We start from the raw sequence: 14,912 nt of genomic DNA on the forward strand, positions 1-14,912 counted from the left end.
CAAGCAAGGATTCTACCCTGCAGATTACAGAGGGAGCGTGGCAGGAAGAGAACAATCATGCTTTTTCATCTTTTTTGTATGGGTATATACAAGTATTTGACTACAATATCAAAACCCCAGCGATTGCCATCTTCCCAAATAAGATGCCCAATTACCTTGATTTCAGGCTTTTACCCTCCAGAGCCATGATAATAAATTTCTGTTGTTTCAAGCCACCCAGTTTGAGGTAGAAACCGAGGAAACCAATGTACTCCTCTTTTCTCGTTATTTCCATATTTGGGGCCCCGTCTATACTGGATCGTAATCTACACTGAAATGTCCCACACACATATAAACAGCTTTGTGTGTGTGTGTGTGTGAGAGAGAGAGAGAGAAAGAGAGATATGTTTTTCTCTTCTGTATAGGATCACACTGAGCTCTGAAATAGCCAGCATCTCTAATGGGCACTGAGTATCTCATATATAACAGTAGCTCCATCAGGCTATGATCTAGCCTGTGCTTTGAACACCTCCTATCTCCTGATGTGGCCCTTCCAATTTCTGGAAAATCTGGACCCTCCCTAAACTCTGCCTTATACCAGGCCAAAATCCATCTTTCCATAACTTCTAAAAGCTGGGTCCCAGTCCTCCTACCCTGGGATCATAGAGAACAATCATGCTTTCTCATCCTTTTTGTATGGGTGTATACATCTGAATACAGTATCAAAACCCCAGCGACTGCCATCTTCCCAAATAAGATGCCCAATTTCTTTTCGATCCCTCTTCACAGGAAGTTTTCCATGACCCTCATCCTATGCTGGGACATTCTTCCACATATGCTCCAATGCCATTACCATGGTCCCATACCCTCTTATGCCACCCCCTCTGCTCCTTCATTCTCAGACTGCCCCCATCGGGTGGATTAAGAGAAAGGTCCACTTTCCAAATCACTCCCTAGCTGTCCTCTCAGCACCCAGGAAGGGGAATATGAAATTAACCAAGAACTTCAGTGCAGAACTCAAGCAGCGGTCGTTAAGTCATGACCCCACTGATGTTCCCAGGGCATCATCATGGGACCATCAGCAGAGCAGGTAAACACACACAAAAAACCATGCAATGTACCTGAGGTGGGAGTGCCCCTGGCACCCTTCCTTTTCATTCCAACAAGGATTTACTGTGGGCCTATCATGTATGGGCCCCTGGGCTTGCTTTCTTTGTTCTCTTTCATGTTTATTTCATGTCTGCCACCCCCTATAGTTTTTGTCTAAATACCGTGTCTCTCTGTTGTCCTTACTTCTTCTATATTGTCCTTACTTTGCTTGTCAATAAAAAAGCTCAACATGTAAATCTCATTCAGGGACTCTAGAAATACATCTGTGCCCCCAAAGATTACACATAGCTTATATATAATATCTTACATACAGAGCAATTACAGAGTGGAGAACAGGGTTGTGTATAGAATCTAGAGTCAAGTGCTTCAGAATTTTGCCACTTCCTCAATGTATGGCCTTGGTCTAGTCACTTAACTTCCGAGCGTCAGGTTTTCATCCCTTAAAAGGTGATAAGGTACCTCCTCTAGTTCCCTCTTAAGACAGTTGCAAAAGGAATCTGTGAACTAGTAACCTCACATGATTTATTAATTTTTATTCATTTGTTCATTCAACAAAATGCATATCAAGTATCCACCTGGTGAAATATGCTAAGAGACCCATTCAAGGATTCCAATTTCCCAGCATTTAAGAGTTTGCTAATAGATCAGTAACTATCCGGCACAGACATTAAAGAATAAATAACAAATGTTAGGAATCAAAGACAAATGAGTAATAGAAACTCAGAAACATGAGCAAATATTTAGTATTTGGCCTCTATGTCAAGTATCAGAATTTCACCCAGACATGAAAAAAAGTCCCTTAATGTTTCTTTTAATGCAAAATATAGATTTATTAAAAAACTGAATTTTATACATGTTGTTTACAAATATCTATTGATGCCCCTGTACCTGACAACTGACCCCATCAACAAGCACTTCCTAGGCACTTATATGTGCTAGCCTCTACGCCCATAAATTCCTCTGAGCAAACTAGGTCTGGAGAAGGCCATTATAAGATTTTAGAATCAGGTGGCTTATATTTTTAAAAATCTCACACAGTAAAATTTTGCAAACACTAGTATACACCACATACAAAAGTATGCTTACAAGCTTTTTCTTTTTTTCCCTAGAAGCCCAGCCATGAAGAGGCAAAAAAACACTTTACGTTTAAATGTACACTGATTTTCTTTAAAATAATACACATATACCAAAATGGACCATCAGAGGTTCCTATACCACTGGGAGGCCAGAAAACATGGTAGCTTCTCTCTCCTACTGAGCTCTCTATTTTGCATTCAACAAAGGATGGCAAGAGGGTGGATGAGGACTGCAGGGTAGGGTGGGTGGGTCGGTGTGAGGTGGTAAACCTTCTGAAATTTTTGCTTGGTGAGGGGCGCTAAATTTAAATTTGCTCCCTGAATGAGATGGCAAGTTAATCAGTTTTTACCCTAGAAGTGGTTTAATTCTCAGGGCTAGTTTAAGGAACTGTAAATGAATTTATGTTTTAAATCCATTACATCTCACCCCCAATACACATCTATATTCTTATGCTTTCCCCAGTGGTGAACTTTCAACTGTAGCATACCTTTTCATAAATTAAATGTTTTTCCTATGAAAGGCAAGATCTTATTTTTAAAAACCCCCCAAACAAGAAAACCAGGCTGGATCACCACAGGGCTCTAGATGTGCCATCTGGATCAATACTTCTTGAGTATACAAAGATTTGCAGCCCAAGATGAAGGACTCAGTGTGACTTGTGACAATCTTTAGAAAAAGAAATGTACACTGTCATTTACTCTACTATTTGACTCCTATTTAAATTTTTAAAAATGGTTTTTTAAAAGTCTTAGATTTTAATTTGCTACCAATCACAGCATTTCTTTTAGAGCTTTGGTTTCCTTCAGTCATAACAAGTTTCCCACTGTTTATTTTTTCCCCTTCGTTTTATTTTTTTTAATGGCTTCCCTTATATTTTCTTTTATTTCTCTGCTTCATCTTATTGTTTCTGAATTACTCTGATCTTATTGGATTGAATTTCAAATATCCCCTCCCCTGGTTCCTACTTTTTTCATTTTTGATTTCCTATACATTACAAAATTCCAGCCAAGTTCAAAACTCATTTTGCATTCCTTCAAGGTCTGCTTTTCTCAAGCCCCATATTTTTGTGTTTGTACTCTACCCACAGATCTTCATCAGCAATTCAAACCTGATGACATTATGATTGCATCTTTAGTGCTTTTCTACTCCAACCTTATTTATCATGCCTGCATTATTTCCAAAGATAAGGTCTAGAATAACTTCAGAGCGGAGCTTGTTAGCTGTTGCGTGTCTATGAACAGTCCACCGCTACTGAAAGATAAAGGCACTTTTCTACATTCTGGCATTATTCTTTTTTTTTTTTTTTTTTAAAGATTTTATTTATTTGACAGAGAGAGACATAGCGAGAGCAGGAACACACGTGGGGGGAGTGGGAGAGGGAGAAGCAGGCTTCCCTGTGGTGCAGGGAGCCCGATGTGGGGCTCGATCCCAGGATCCTGGGATCACGACCTGAGCCGAAGGCAGACGCTTGACTGAGCCACCCAGGCGCCCCCTGGCATTATTCTTAATGTGTGCATTTGCGGGCCTGAAATCCCTTAGCAGTAGATGGACCTGCTTTAGACTTCTCTTTTCTATAAGCATGTTTCCCTTTCTATCTTACTTCCTATCACCTTGTTCTTGGATTGTTTGATGAAAAAATATGGCTCTCGTTTCTCTTTCCTGATTATATTCCCTTCGAATTGCTTATTCCTACCTCCCCTCCTTCTTTATTTGCATTTCTCTCACCACATGGCCAGTAATGTGAAAGTCAGATCCATTTTCTTTGGCCAAAAAGCCAAGGCAGAAAGTTTTCGTTAGTCCTTTCTTAGCCCTAGAGCCACACAAACCGTTTATATGTCACACCACTGCTTAGGTCGCCCAAACAATGCCTCAAATACATAATCTCCTTGTCAATGGTATAAATTATCTTTTTGTTCAACTAAAGTAAAATTTTGCTCTCAAGATAACATGTCCAAACTCTACAAGATCATGGCACATCTGGAACGATGAGTCTAGGTCTTCAGCATTTACTTTGCCTGTTTTTACTTTTCCTTATCTCTTTCTCATTCATCCATCCATCCATTCATTCATTTGTGTATATCAAGATATTTTCTTAGGCTCTCTTAGATACCAGGCATAGCAGTAATCACAGAGAAATATAAATAAGTTAGATATAGTCCTTGGCTCAGGAAGGTTCATAATTTTGCAAAAGATTCAACAGCTAAAACAATGGATGATGATACCATATGACAAATGCTACTGATATTTACAACTGTCCTAGGAGCACGATGGTATGAACAATTAATTAATTCTGCCTCTAGAGGATCATGGAGAGATTTGACAAAGGATGAAAATTATATTTAAATCTTTAAAAACAGCTAAGAGGAGAAGAGAAAGCTATAACAGACACAGGAAATGATGTAACAAAGACAGAGTATCTGGAATGTTTCCAAATATCAATAATGACCATGTAGAATTGCAGCAAAAAATCCTTTTTAACTGATGTTCCCATTTTCCCGCAGAAAAGTACCTACCTTAGAGAGTCACTGTGAAGGTTAAATGTAAATATACATAAAGTCCTAAAAATAGCACATAGTAAATGTTCAAGAAATGTTACTGTCTATTACTACTGTTGTACTGTAGATTATATTATATATATTTCATCTCTTTGAAATGTTTTCTTTCTTTTTTTCCTCCTTGTTCCTGGCTTGGTTCTGGATCATTACGGCTGTTGAGGAAGTGATCTCCAGTTAAATATTTTATTCTGATACACATCTAAAGAGCTAAGATGGCTGCTATATTTTCCAGAGTAAAAGAATTAGAAGATATGACAAATAACCATAGCTGAGAAGTGTGGCATAAAAAAATTAACTGGGCCACATCTAATGGTGATTCTCAACTAATCAGATTCTTTTGAAACTTTCATTTTTTAAGACAGAGCCAAAAGTTGGCAAAAACAAGTTCCTATTTAAGATTCACTAAACAGGAGCGCCTGGGTGGCTCAGTCGTTAAGCGTCTGCCTTCGGCTCAGGTCAGGATACCAGGGTCCTGGGATCAAGCCCCGCATCAGGCTTCCTGCTCAATGGGAAGCCTGCTTCTCCCTCTCCCATTCCCCCTGCTTGTGTTCCCTCTCTTGCTATGTATCTCTCTGTCAAATAAATAAATAAAATCTTTAAAAAAAATTAAAAAAAAGATTCACTAAACAATCATACTAACATATTAATAAGCTTTGAGATCAGTACAGAATGGAATCCAACTCAATATATTCTATCTCCTGCAGCTACACAGATGGTTCTGAAAAGTGACAGTCTGAATAATGCCTTGTAATAGTCTAGAAAAAAAAGATTCAATTCAATTATGTTTCCTTCCTGACTGAGGTAGGATAGCATAGGAAGGTATGCTGATATTTTTTAATAACTTGCAATGTACTTACTTTACACTTTATAATGCAGCTATAATAATCAGATTAATTGATTCAATTAAAGTCATAAATTATGCAAAAATGAACAAGAATCCAAGTCTTCTAGCTCCCATGACCTATGGCTCCTTCCCCTAAAACATTCCGAAAGATTCCTAAACAAAATTAAACCAAAAGTAAGCTAGTAAACATTTAGTTGACCAAAAATGTGAACACCTAGGTTAACTATTTATTTACAATGATGTATGATATCAGACTAATACAGTTACATATCTCTAGCTTACTCTCCAGATAATTTTTCTGTAATAATCTAAATGGCTATCAATATAACAAGGTAACAATTACGAATATAATGATAAAACACCTTTCCTTTTGAGATTTTCATGCTACATTAATGAGAAAACAAAAGCCACAAAGACACAACAGAATAAGTGTACCAGACTTACCCTCCTGCTACAAACAACCACACAGCTGAACAAAATACAAAAGGCAACTATTTTCAGGCACTGGAAAACTGGCAGCTCAAGATAGAGACCCCAAGATAATCCAGACATATAAATTAGCAGATAAGGACTTTTAATCAACTACTATAAATATGTTCAAAGACTTACAAGAAAATATGATCTCTATGAGAGAAAATATGTTGAACATCAGCAGAGAAATGAAAATCCCTAAAAAAGAATCAAATGGAAATTCTAAAACTAAAAATGTACAATAAAATAAATTTCACTAGATGGGCTTAAGAGCAAACTTGAGATGGAAAATAAGGGTCAATAAACTTGAAGATCCGTGTAAATAAACCAATCAGAAGAACAGAGAGAGGAGAAAAGATTAAAATTAAAATGAACAGGGGGTGCCTGGGTGGCACAGTCGGTTGAGCATCAGACCCTTGGTTTCAACTCAAGTCATGAGATCAAGCCCCGCACCAGGGTCCGCGCTCAGGGAGAAATCTGTTTGAGACACTCTCTCTCTCTCTCCGTCTGCTCCTTCCCACTCATGCTCTCTCTAAAATCAATAAATAAATCTTTAAAAAAATAAACAGGACCTCGGTAACCTGTGGGACAATATCTAACACTCATGTACTTACAGTCCTAGAAGGGAAAGAGAGATAAAATGGGGTAGAAAACATTTGTGAAAAAATAATTATAAAATGTCCAAAACTGGGTGGAAAACATCAACCTAAAAATCCAAGAAGTTTAGCAAACTAAAAGCAGAATAAGTACAAAGAAAACCATATTTAGGCACATCATGGTCAAATTAGTGAAAAATAAAGAGAAAATACAGATTGACCATAGCCAGAATAAGATGAAACAGTACTTACAGGAAAACAAGAAAAAGCCAAATTCCAAGAAATGGAATGACATGTTTAAAGTACTGAAATAAGAGTAAAACTGTAACCTAGAACACCATATTCAGCAAACAATCCTTGAAACATGAGTGTAAAATGAAGACATTTTCAGATGAACAAAATCTAAGAGAATTAGTCACCAGCAGACCTACAAGAAGGAATAAAGAAGGAAATGATGTATGTGTGAGAAAATATAAAAGACTAGTTTTACTTAGTTTTCTTTTAATTTCCTTAAAAGACAAATGACTGTTAAAACAAAAATCACATCATATTAAAGAGTTTATTAATAGGTGGAAGAAGAACACTAAAATAATTCAAAGGACTAAAGAGGGTGTAAACGCAACTATTGTTAAGGTTCTTACATTCATGACACATGAAATGTAAATAGAATAATATTAAATCTATGTAAACTGTGGTAAGTTAAAGATGCATATTATAATTGAGCAAGTGCTTGAAAAGTACAAAGAGACTGTAGATAAAAAGCCAACAAAAAAAAATAAAATGAAGTGCTATCAAATATTTAATGAACCCAAGAGGGAGCAGGAAAAAAACAAAACAAAAAATGGATCAGAACAAATACGAAACTAACTGCAAGATGACTGACTTAACTCCTATCATATCAAAAATTGTGTGAAATGAAAATGAACAAAACATTCTAATTAAAAAGTACAGATTCTCACAATGGATTAAAAAAAAAGCCTACAAGAAATGGCTTTAAATATATAACCAAAGATGGGTTATAGATTTCACACATATATATTTTTTTTCATAAAAAAAGATAGAAAAAAGATATGCCATGCAAATGGTAAGAAACACACAAGAAAGCTGGTGTGGTTAGATTAATACCAGACAAAGTAGACATTCAGATAGGACTAGTACCATAGATAAAAAGGGACATGTCATAATGAATGCACTAATTCAACGATAAACATAACAATCCTAAAAGTGTATATACTTAATATGAAGGCTCCAAAATACATTTAGAAAAAACTGACAAAACTAAAGGGATAAGTAGACAAATCTACAATCATATTTGGAGACTTTAACACCCCTGTCCTCTTGATAATAAATAGAATAAGTAGACCAAACAAAATAAAACAAAACCAGATCTGAAAAATATGATCAACCAACTTGACCTACTTGATATTAACAGAATACTACCACTAATATCTGCAAATACATGACATTCTTTCCAAGTGCACCTGAAGTGTATTTATACTTAAATATACCATAAAAATGGCCTATAAATTTCTTCAATTTCAAAAGACAAAAGATTTTTACAGTGGATATTCCCTGAGCATAAAAGAATTTTAAATTATACATCAATAACAATAAGATATCCAGAAAAGCACAGAATACTGGGAAATTAAATATTCTGTCGATTTCTCTTTATGTCTGTTACTATTTGCTTTATGTATTTAGGTGTGCCAGTGTAAAGGTTTATTCTAAATAATACTCTAAAAACGTTCTAAATATCAAGAGACATCACAAGGGAAATTAGAAGTATTTTTAACTCAATGACAATGAAAAAACAGCATAGCAAAAAATTGGCTCTTTGAAAAGATTAATAAAATTGCAGACCTCTAGCAAAACTCTTCTACCAAAAAAAAAGGAAAAGAAAGAAAGAAACAACAGGAAAGAAAACAAAAATGACAACACCAGAAGTAAAAAAAGGAGGTATAACTACAGACCCTATAGACATCAGAATATTATGAACTTTATATCAGTAAGTTTGGCAACTCAGTATATTTGTACAATGGAATACCCCTAAGCAAACTCCTTATACACAGAACAACATGAATAGATCTCACAGCTATTATCTTGGGGGTGGAGGGAGAACAAGCACAAAAGAGTACATACTGTATAACTATACGATGTTCTAAAACTGGCGAAGTCAATCTATGGTGATAAAATCAGAGCACTGATTGCAGCTAGGACAGAAGTAAAAAGAGTGGAACTGAAAGCAAAGGGGCACAAAGGATATTTTGGGGATGATGAAAAATACAAATTGTAAGTCATCACATTGGAGACTTAACACCTCAATGTGTATAAATTTACCTCAATGCAGTTGATTTTTAAGGGGAAAAAAATCAATTAAAAATGCCAAAGTAGAGCTGTAACTTATATAAATGTAAATTTAGTCGAAAATTTTTAAAAATTCTTCAAAACATACCTCATTTCTATTATATACCTTCTTAAGAGAATAGGAACCAGAAACTATGGGCCAGGAAGTATGCTGGATGCTTTCACTTATTATACCTTGCAAAGACTGTGTATGTCTTTAACTCATTATAAGGTCAAGCACAGTGCCCTGGGAGACAGCTGTGTTACAGCTGAGAAAGCAATACTCCTGGAGCCAGAAGACCTGGGTTCAAATAATGACTCTTTGTGGTCTATCAGCTTTGTGACCTTAGACAAGTCACTTTTTAAGTTTCTTTATCAACCACAGGGTTGATGTGCAGATTAAGGAATATTATTTTAAAGCATCTGGTAAAGCACACCACAAATACAAGTTTTATTACCCATAGTAAGTACTCAACAGACACTGCTTAAGTGAAGAAATGAAAGAGATAAGGAACAACATGGACAGGGATCCAAGCAGACAGGAAGAGACAGGGGAGAGCATGTATCTACCCACATTTTTTTTTCTGTGGGTGTGTGGGGCAGAGGGTAGAAGAGGGACTTCCTGGAATGATGACCTAAATACCGCGTTCCTATCATGAGCAGTAGGTGCAGTAAGGAGGACAGGGTTGGCTGACCTCCCAGAATGAACATACTTTCATTGCGACCTAGATCACAGCACTCTAGGCTAACAATCCCTTGTCCCAGCAAGGAGCATGAAAAGGGAGTTACCTGTGTACTTAGGACTCAGGGGGCTTCACCCAGGCTCATAAGAGCTGCAGTGAGGCTTCTATTATTGTGGACCTTTGAAATGCCAACATAACAGATGACCCACTGTTTAACGTGTTCCCTTCCTCACCTTAGATTTTCAGAGACTGTGCTCGAAATGAGACAACCAGAGCAGAGATCATCTGGATACAGGGGCAATGAGCACAGCAATAGCTTCATGAATGCCTAGCAGGCTGATTTTCAGTAGAGCCCCAGGGAATGAAGCTAGTCTGACAAGACTCAAAAAGTACATGAGTCTAAAAATCTAGAGGGGGACTACAATAGAAGCCCAGATTGAAGACCTGAGAACTTAGGTATCTTCACCCACGTGCAGAGCCACTGGTAGGGCACCTCAAAATTCAGTACTCAATCACACGATAGTGGGATATTTCATCTGACAGAGGTTTCAACAGAATGTTACGTAGGCACACAGAAGAGATACTGAACCAAGTGGTGAGGGAGGAAGCAGTATTGGGGAAATACTCTTGAAAGAAGGGACACTTGTGCTGAAGCCAAAGATGTGAAGGAACTACTTGGGCAAAAGGCATTCCAGGCAGGGGCCACAGCATGTAGGAAGCCTTGAAAGGTTTGGAGGGTACCATCAGCAGAGAACTATGAGGAATTTCATAGAGCTGGAGCATATGGTGTGAAGGGGAAATGAGGAGCCTGTGGAGGCACAGGCAGGGTCTTAAGAAGGACCTTTACTTTTTTTTCTTTTTTTTCTTTTTTTAAAGATTTTATTTATTTATTTGACAGAGAAAGACACAGCGAGAGAGGGAACACAAGCAGGGGGAGTGGGAGAGGGAGAAGCAGCTTCCCGCTGAGCAGGGAGCCCGATGTGGGGCTCGATCCCAGGACCCTGGGATCATGACCTGAGCCGAAGGCAGATGCTTAACGACTGAGCCACCCAGGCGCCCCAAGAAGGACCTTTTCTTAAAATCAGGCTGAAGGAATTTACATTTTACCTTGACGATTAAGGGAAGCCACTGAAGGATTTTTTGTTGTTGTTTTTTGAGTGGGCAGGCCGGGTGAGGCTTGTGGTGACCCTGACTCTCTGACAGTGATGTGAGAGTGGGGGCAGGGGGTGGAGAGTGCAGCTTCTGGTGAAGACCTTGTGTGTGTGTTGTTTCTTATTTACGGAAGTGAATTATATTTCCCTCACATCTTGCTGAAAAGAAGGCTGCTCCCCTCCGTCACCTCTCTCATTTGCCCTACACCTTCACATTTAAAAGAATCCTTTGGTGGCAAGATTACATAAAGCTCACCGGCTTCTGAGGTGCCCTGCTGGCAAATATGAGCTCAAGTGGACAGGTGCACAGGTATCTTCCTTTGTCTCCAGCTGGGTCCAGAGGCACCGTAAGCCACCGAAGGATTTTAAGCAAGCAGGACCAAAACCCAATTAGCATTTTTAAGAGACCATTCTGGCAATTGTGTGGGAAACAGATTGGAAGGGGACAAAAGCGGAGACAGGGGAGAGCAGTGAGGAGACTGAAGTGATGCGTGTGGGGTACGGCAATGACCAGAGAAGGGAGCACGCAGGATGCAGAGATGATGTGTTAGATACAGTGAAGAGGTAGAGTTCTCCAGACTCATTCGCTGGTTTAGGGGAAGATGAGGAAAAGAAGGAATCAAGTCTGACTCCCAGGTTTCAAGCTTGGATGTATGAATGGACAGGCCTGCTGTTCAAGGAGATGAAGAATAAGTCAACCTGCATTTCAAAGTATAAAAAGCAATGATACGGCGCCACATTTAAAAGAAAAATTAACACAAACAAAAGCACAGGCTGCCTGAACCAGTATAGATACACATCTCTGAGAAAAATCAAACACTTAAATTCACAGGGAGAAATAAGTCAGGGTTAAAGAAATTCCTGTCTAACATATGTTGATGAATGAATAATCAAAGAGCAACAAGAAGGCAATTCACTAACAAGAGAGCCATCTACTGTCTTATAAGGATAGTGCAGCGATGAAATGCCACAAAAAAACGTGCAAGAAAGCCGTTTGTGACCACTTCACACTGTACACGTATTCACAAAATATCTGGGTCCTCCCACCCAAATTTCCAAGTGGTTAGCATGTTTTAGCTAATAGCCAAATATTTTAGCTTACTTATTTCTCCTAAAAACATCAATTCAATAGATATCGTCATTTGAATATAGAACACTTACCTGCCATCATTGCTATCATACTGGCTTTATAGACATTAGTAAGAGATCCAAGTTCTCCTGTTGCTAAGATGGTTTTGAGATGAGCCTCCCCACAGGCCTTGCGAAACTGACGAATCTCCTCATACAGGGCTGGGGGAAGAAGGAATTGAAGCAGTTACAAAGCAGGCAAGTGATAACATAACTTGGCAGCCATGTGCAGCTGGTAGAACCCATCTCGGATTCAGGAAACATAAAACATTTGTCACTTTCTAAAAATCACCCCAATTTAATATCGCCTACAGCATTCTGTTGCCGTTCACATCCCGTTATAAGAAATGCTTAGTTTGCTACCGTGGAACTTTCTAAGCCCCTGCCCAAGGTCCAGAGCCACGCAGCTTTTTAGGTATCGTTCTAATGACATGCAAATTACAAATAATTTCTACCTCTCCCATATGTTACAAGAAAAAAGACATTTATCTATCATATATGGGGGTGTCCCACTTTGCAAACTAAAAAAAAAAAAAAATCCTCAGGTCCTTATTAATTCTTCCATTCACACATAATAAGTTCTCTTGTTAGAATCTAAAGCAGGCCTTTCCTGAGAGCTCTGCTAATGACAATAAAGACATAACCACCTTCCCCACTATCTGCCAGGGCATGTGTCTAAATATCTGACAAAAAAGCATCAAGCCTAGCCAGGTATGCTGGATGTATGTGCACAAAGCCAGTTGTAGAGAGACTCGCAGGTGCAGTCTTGAATCTATTAACCCCTGAACCCAGTACCAAATCTGGCTTTTGAGGGCTCCACATTGCACCCTGAAAGCAGCTTGATTAAAAATATACATACACCAGGGATGCCTGGGTGGCTCAGACGGTTAAGCGTCTGCCTTTGGCTCAGGTCATGATCCCAGGGTCCTGGGATCAAGTCCCACATCGGGCTCCTTGCTGAGCAAGGAGCCTGCTTCTCCCTCTGCCTGCCTCTGTCTCTCTCTCTCTGATAAATAAATAAGATCTTTAAAATATATATATATATACAGACACCAAAGAAAAACGCAAAACTATACTCAACCACAAAAAAAGAATCAAGGGGGAAAACACTTCATATTCAAACAAAACTGACAGACTTTTAGTAAACAAAATCAGTTTAATGAGTATGAAATTTTTGAAAAATTACTTAACATAGTCTTCTGTCATGATACCAGTGGATTTTGGCTTTGACCCTGCATCAGGTCAGCTGCACTCATTCCTTGAACTTGGGCTATTACCACACTAACAGGACTATCAGGGCTTTTTTGTTCCTCCGTATATGTGTATATTTTGTAGGAAATAAGCACATGGACGAAATTGAGCAGGAAAGAAACATTCATAATAAGGGTTAGGGTTAGGGTAAGCAGTTTTTAATGTGGACATGAGACTTCCTTAATTCACAGGTTTATTAAAGTACATGTAAAATACTAAAAATTAGTCACAAGTCAGCAAACTCAGTCAAAACCATGAAAATTATAAGAAGGTGAAGAAAACCTGGCTTCCCAATCCTAGAAAACCTGAACTTAACTTGAAGCTCAAAGTTAAAACTGAACACAAATAAAAGCAAATATTCTATTACAGGATGCTTGGCAAATTTTAGTGTTTGTCACTGTCAAGAGATGGCACCCACAGAAGGTTTTTCAAGAAAGGACTGAGTATTTTCATAAATCCCTAGTAATCAGTGGTTTGGAGCATTAGAGATGATCTCAGATGCCACACTGACTACCTCACCCTGCCCATCCTCCCCAAACCGTGAGAAGTCATCTCACCCAACATCCAATATGAAAACGTGTGAGGATGGTATAGACAGCAAAGACTAAGTGGCAATAACAATTTATATTCTTTTAACTCAGGGAACAAATCTTGGATGGAATGACATTTTTTGAGTTACTGAATCTAAAAACAGAAAGTTGTTCGCTAAGAACTGGTGACAAGGAAATCTCTTGATCTGAAAATTCAAGAATGCTAACCCAGAGTTAACCTGAGACTTAATTAATGATTCTTCTTCCACAGTACAGCACTGCGATCAAAAGCAGGCTCGAGAGTCAGACAAATGTGGATTTAAAACCCAACTCCATCCCTTCCTGCTTGATCTTGGGTAAGTTATTCTCTCAGCCTCAGTCCCCTCCTTAAAGTGTCAATAATAATACTTTATTGGGTTATTATGAGGATTAAAAGGGAAGATATATACAAAATGCTCTACACGTTGTCTGGCTGATTGTAAGCACTAAGAAAGTTTAACCATGACTCTTAAGCTCAGAATTCTAGGAAAATGAATTTCAATTAAGTGTTGTGTGATAAAAGCCAAATCTTATTCGTGGCCTGACCCAACCCCTTGTACTGGACCAAAATCTTGTTATATGGATTAGTGCTTACAACCAGTGAGTCATCAGATAAGGCTTGAAAATGTTTTATTACAACATTTGTGGAGGTGAAGTCTGATCTGTACAAAATTCTTAAAACAGTGATCCTGATCATATTTATGAACAAAACCATCAGCCCTTTTCTAAAAAGTATCACCTTTTGATACCCAGTCAATTTCTTCATCTATCGTTAAAATTAACTAGGAAAAAAAAAAAAAAGATGTATTTTATGACTCAATCATCAGCCACCAAGTGATGCTCTGTAATCCATGATCCAAACTGGTCACTCGGAGGGTAACTGGATTTAAACAAATACGTAACCCAGTGCCTTCTCATTCTCTACCTGCCAACTCCTCAAATCATTTTACTGACCTATTCCACCACATAACAGGGTCCAGTTTTTCTGAGCAAGTATCTTAATCTTTAGAGTTCCACGCTGGAAAGTTGTCATTTTCTTTCCTGTTACTATTCTGCCCAGAGTATACCAGAACAATTCAATCAAAAAGTATATACCAAACCTGTCCTTTGTATAATGTGACCTGAATTCCATCAAGCAAATGCTTCTACCTGGGC

The 14,912-nt window shown here is 38.2% G+C and overlaps 1 protein-coding gene across 2 annotated transcripts in view; it reads right to left on the minus strand.

Moving 5' to 3' along the window:
• DERA (deoxyribose-phosphate aldolase) overlaps window positions 1–14,912 on the minus strand; it is a 123,955-nt gene that overhangs the window by 38,106 nt on the left and 70,937 nt on the right. For both annotated transcript variants that reach the window (XM_045873799.3, XM_045873798.3), the window contains exon 6: window positions 11,971–12,099. In XM_045873799.3, coding sequence (XP_045729755.1) covers window positions 11,971–12,099 — 129 coding nt within the window. The remainder of the gene's footprint in view (window positions 1–11,970; window positions 12,100–14,912) is intronic.

The sequence above is a fragment of the Mirounga angustirostris genome, unplaced genomic scaffold (genome assembly GCF_029215605.1).
Source record: "Mirounga angustirostris isolate CCGP_5_RB_7025 unplaced genomic scaffold, mMirAng1.0.hap1 SCAF_5, whole genome shotgun sequence".
Classification (NCBI taxonomy): Eukaryota; Metazoa; Chordata; class Mammalia; order Carnivora; family Phocidae; genus Mirounga; species Mirounga angustirostris.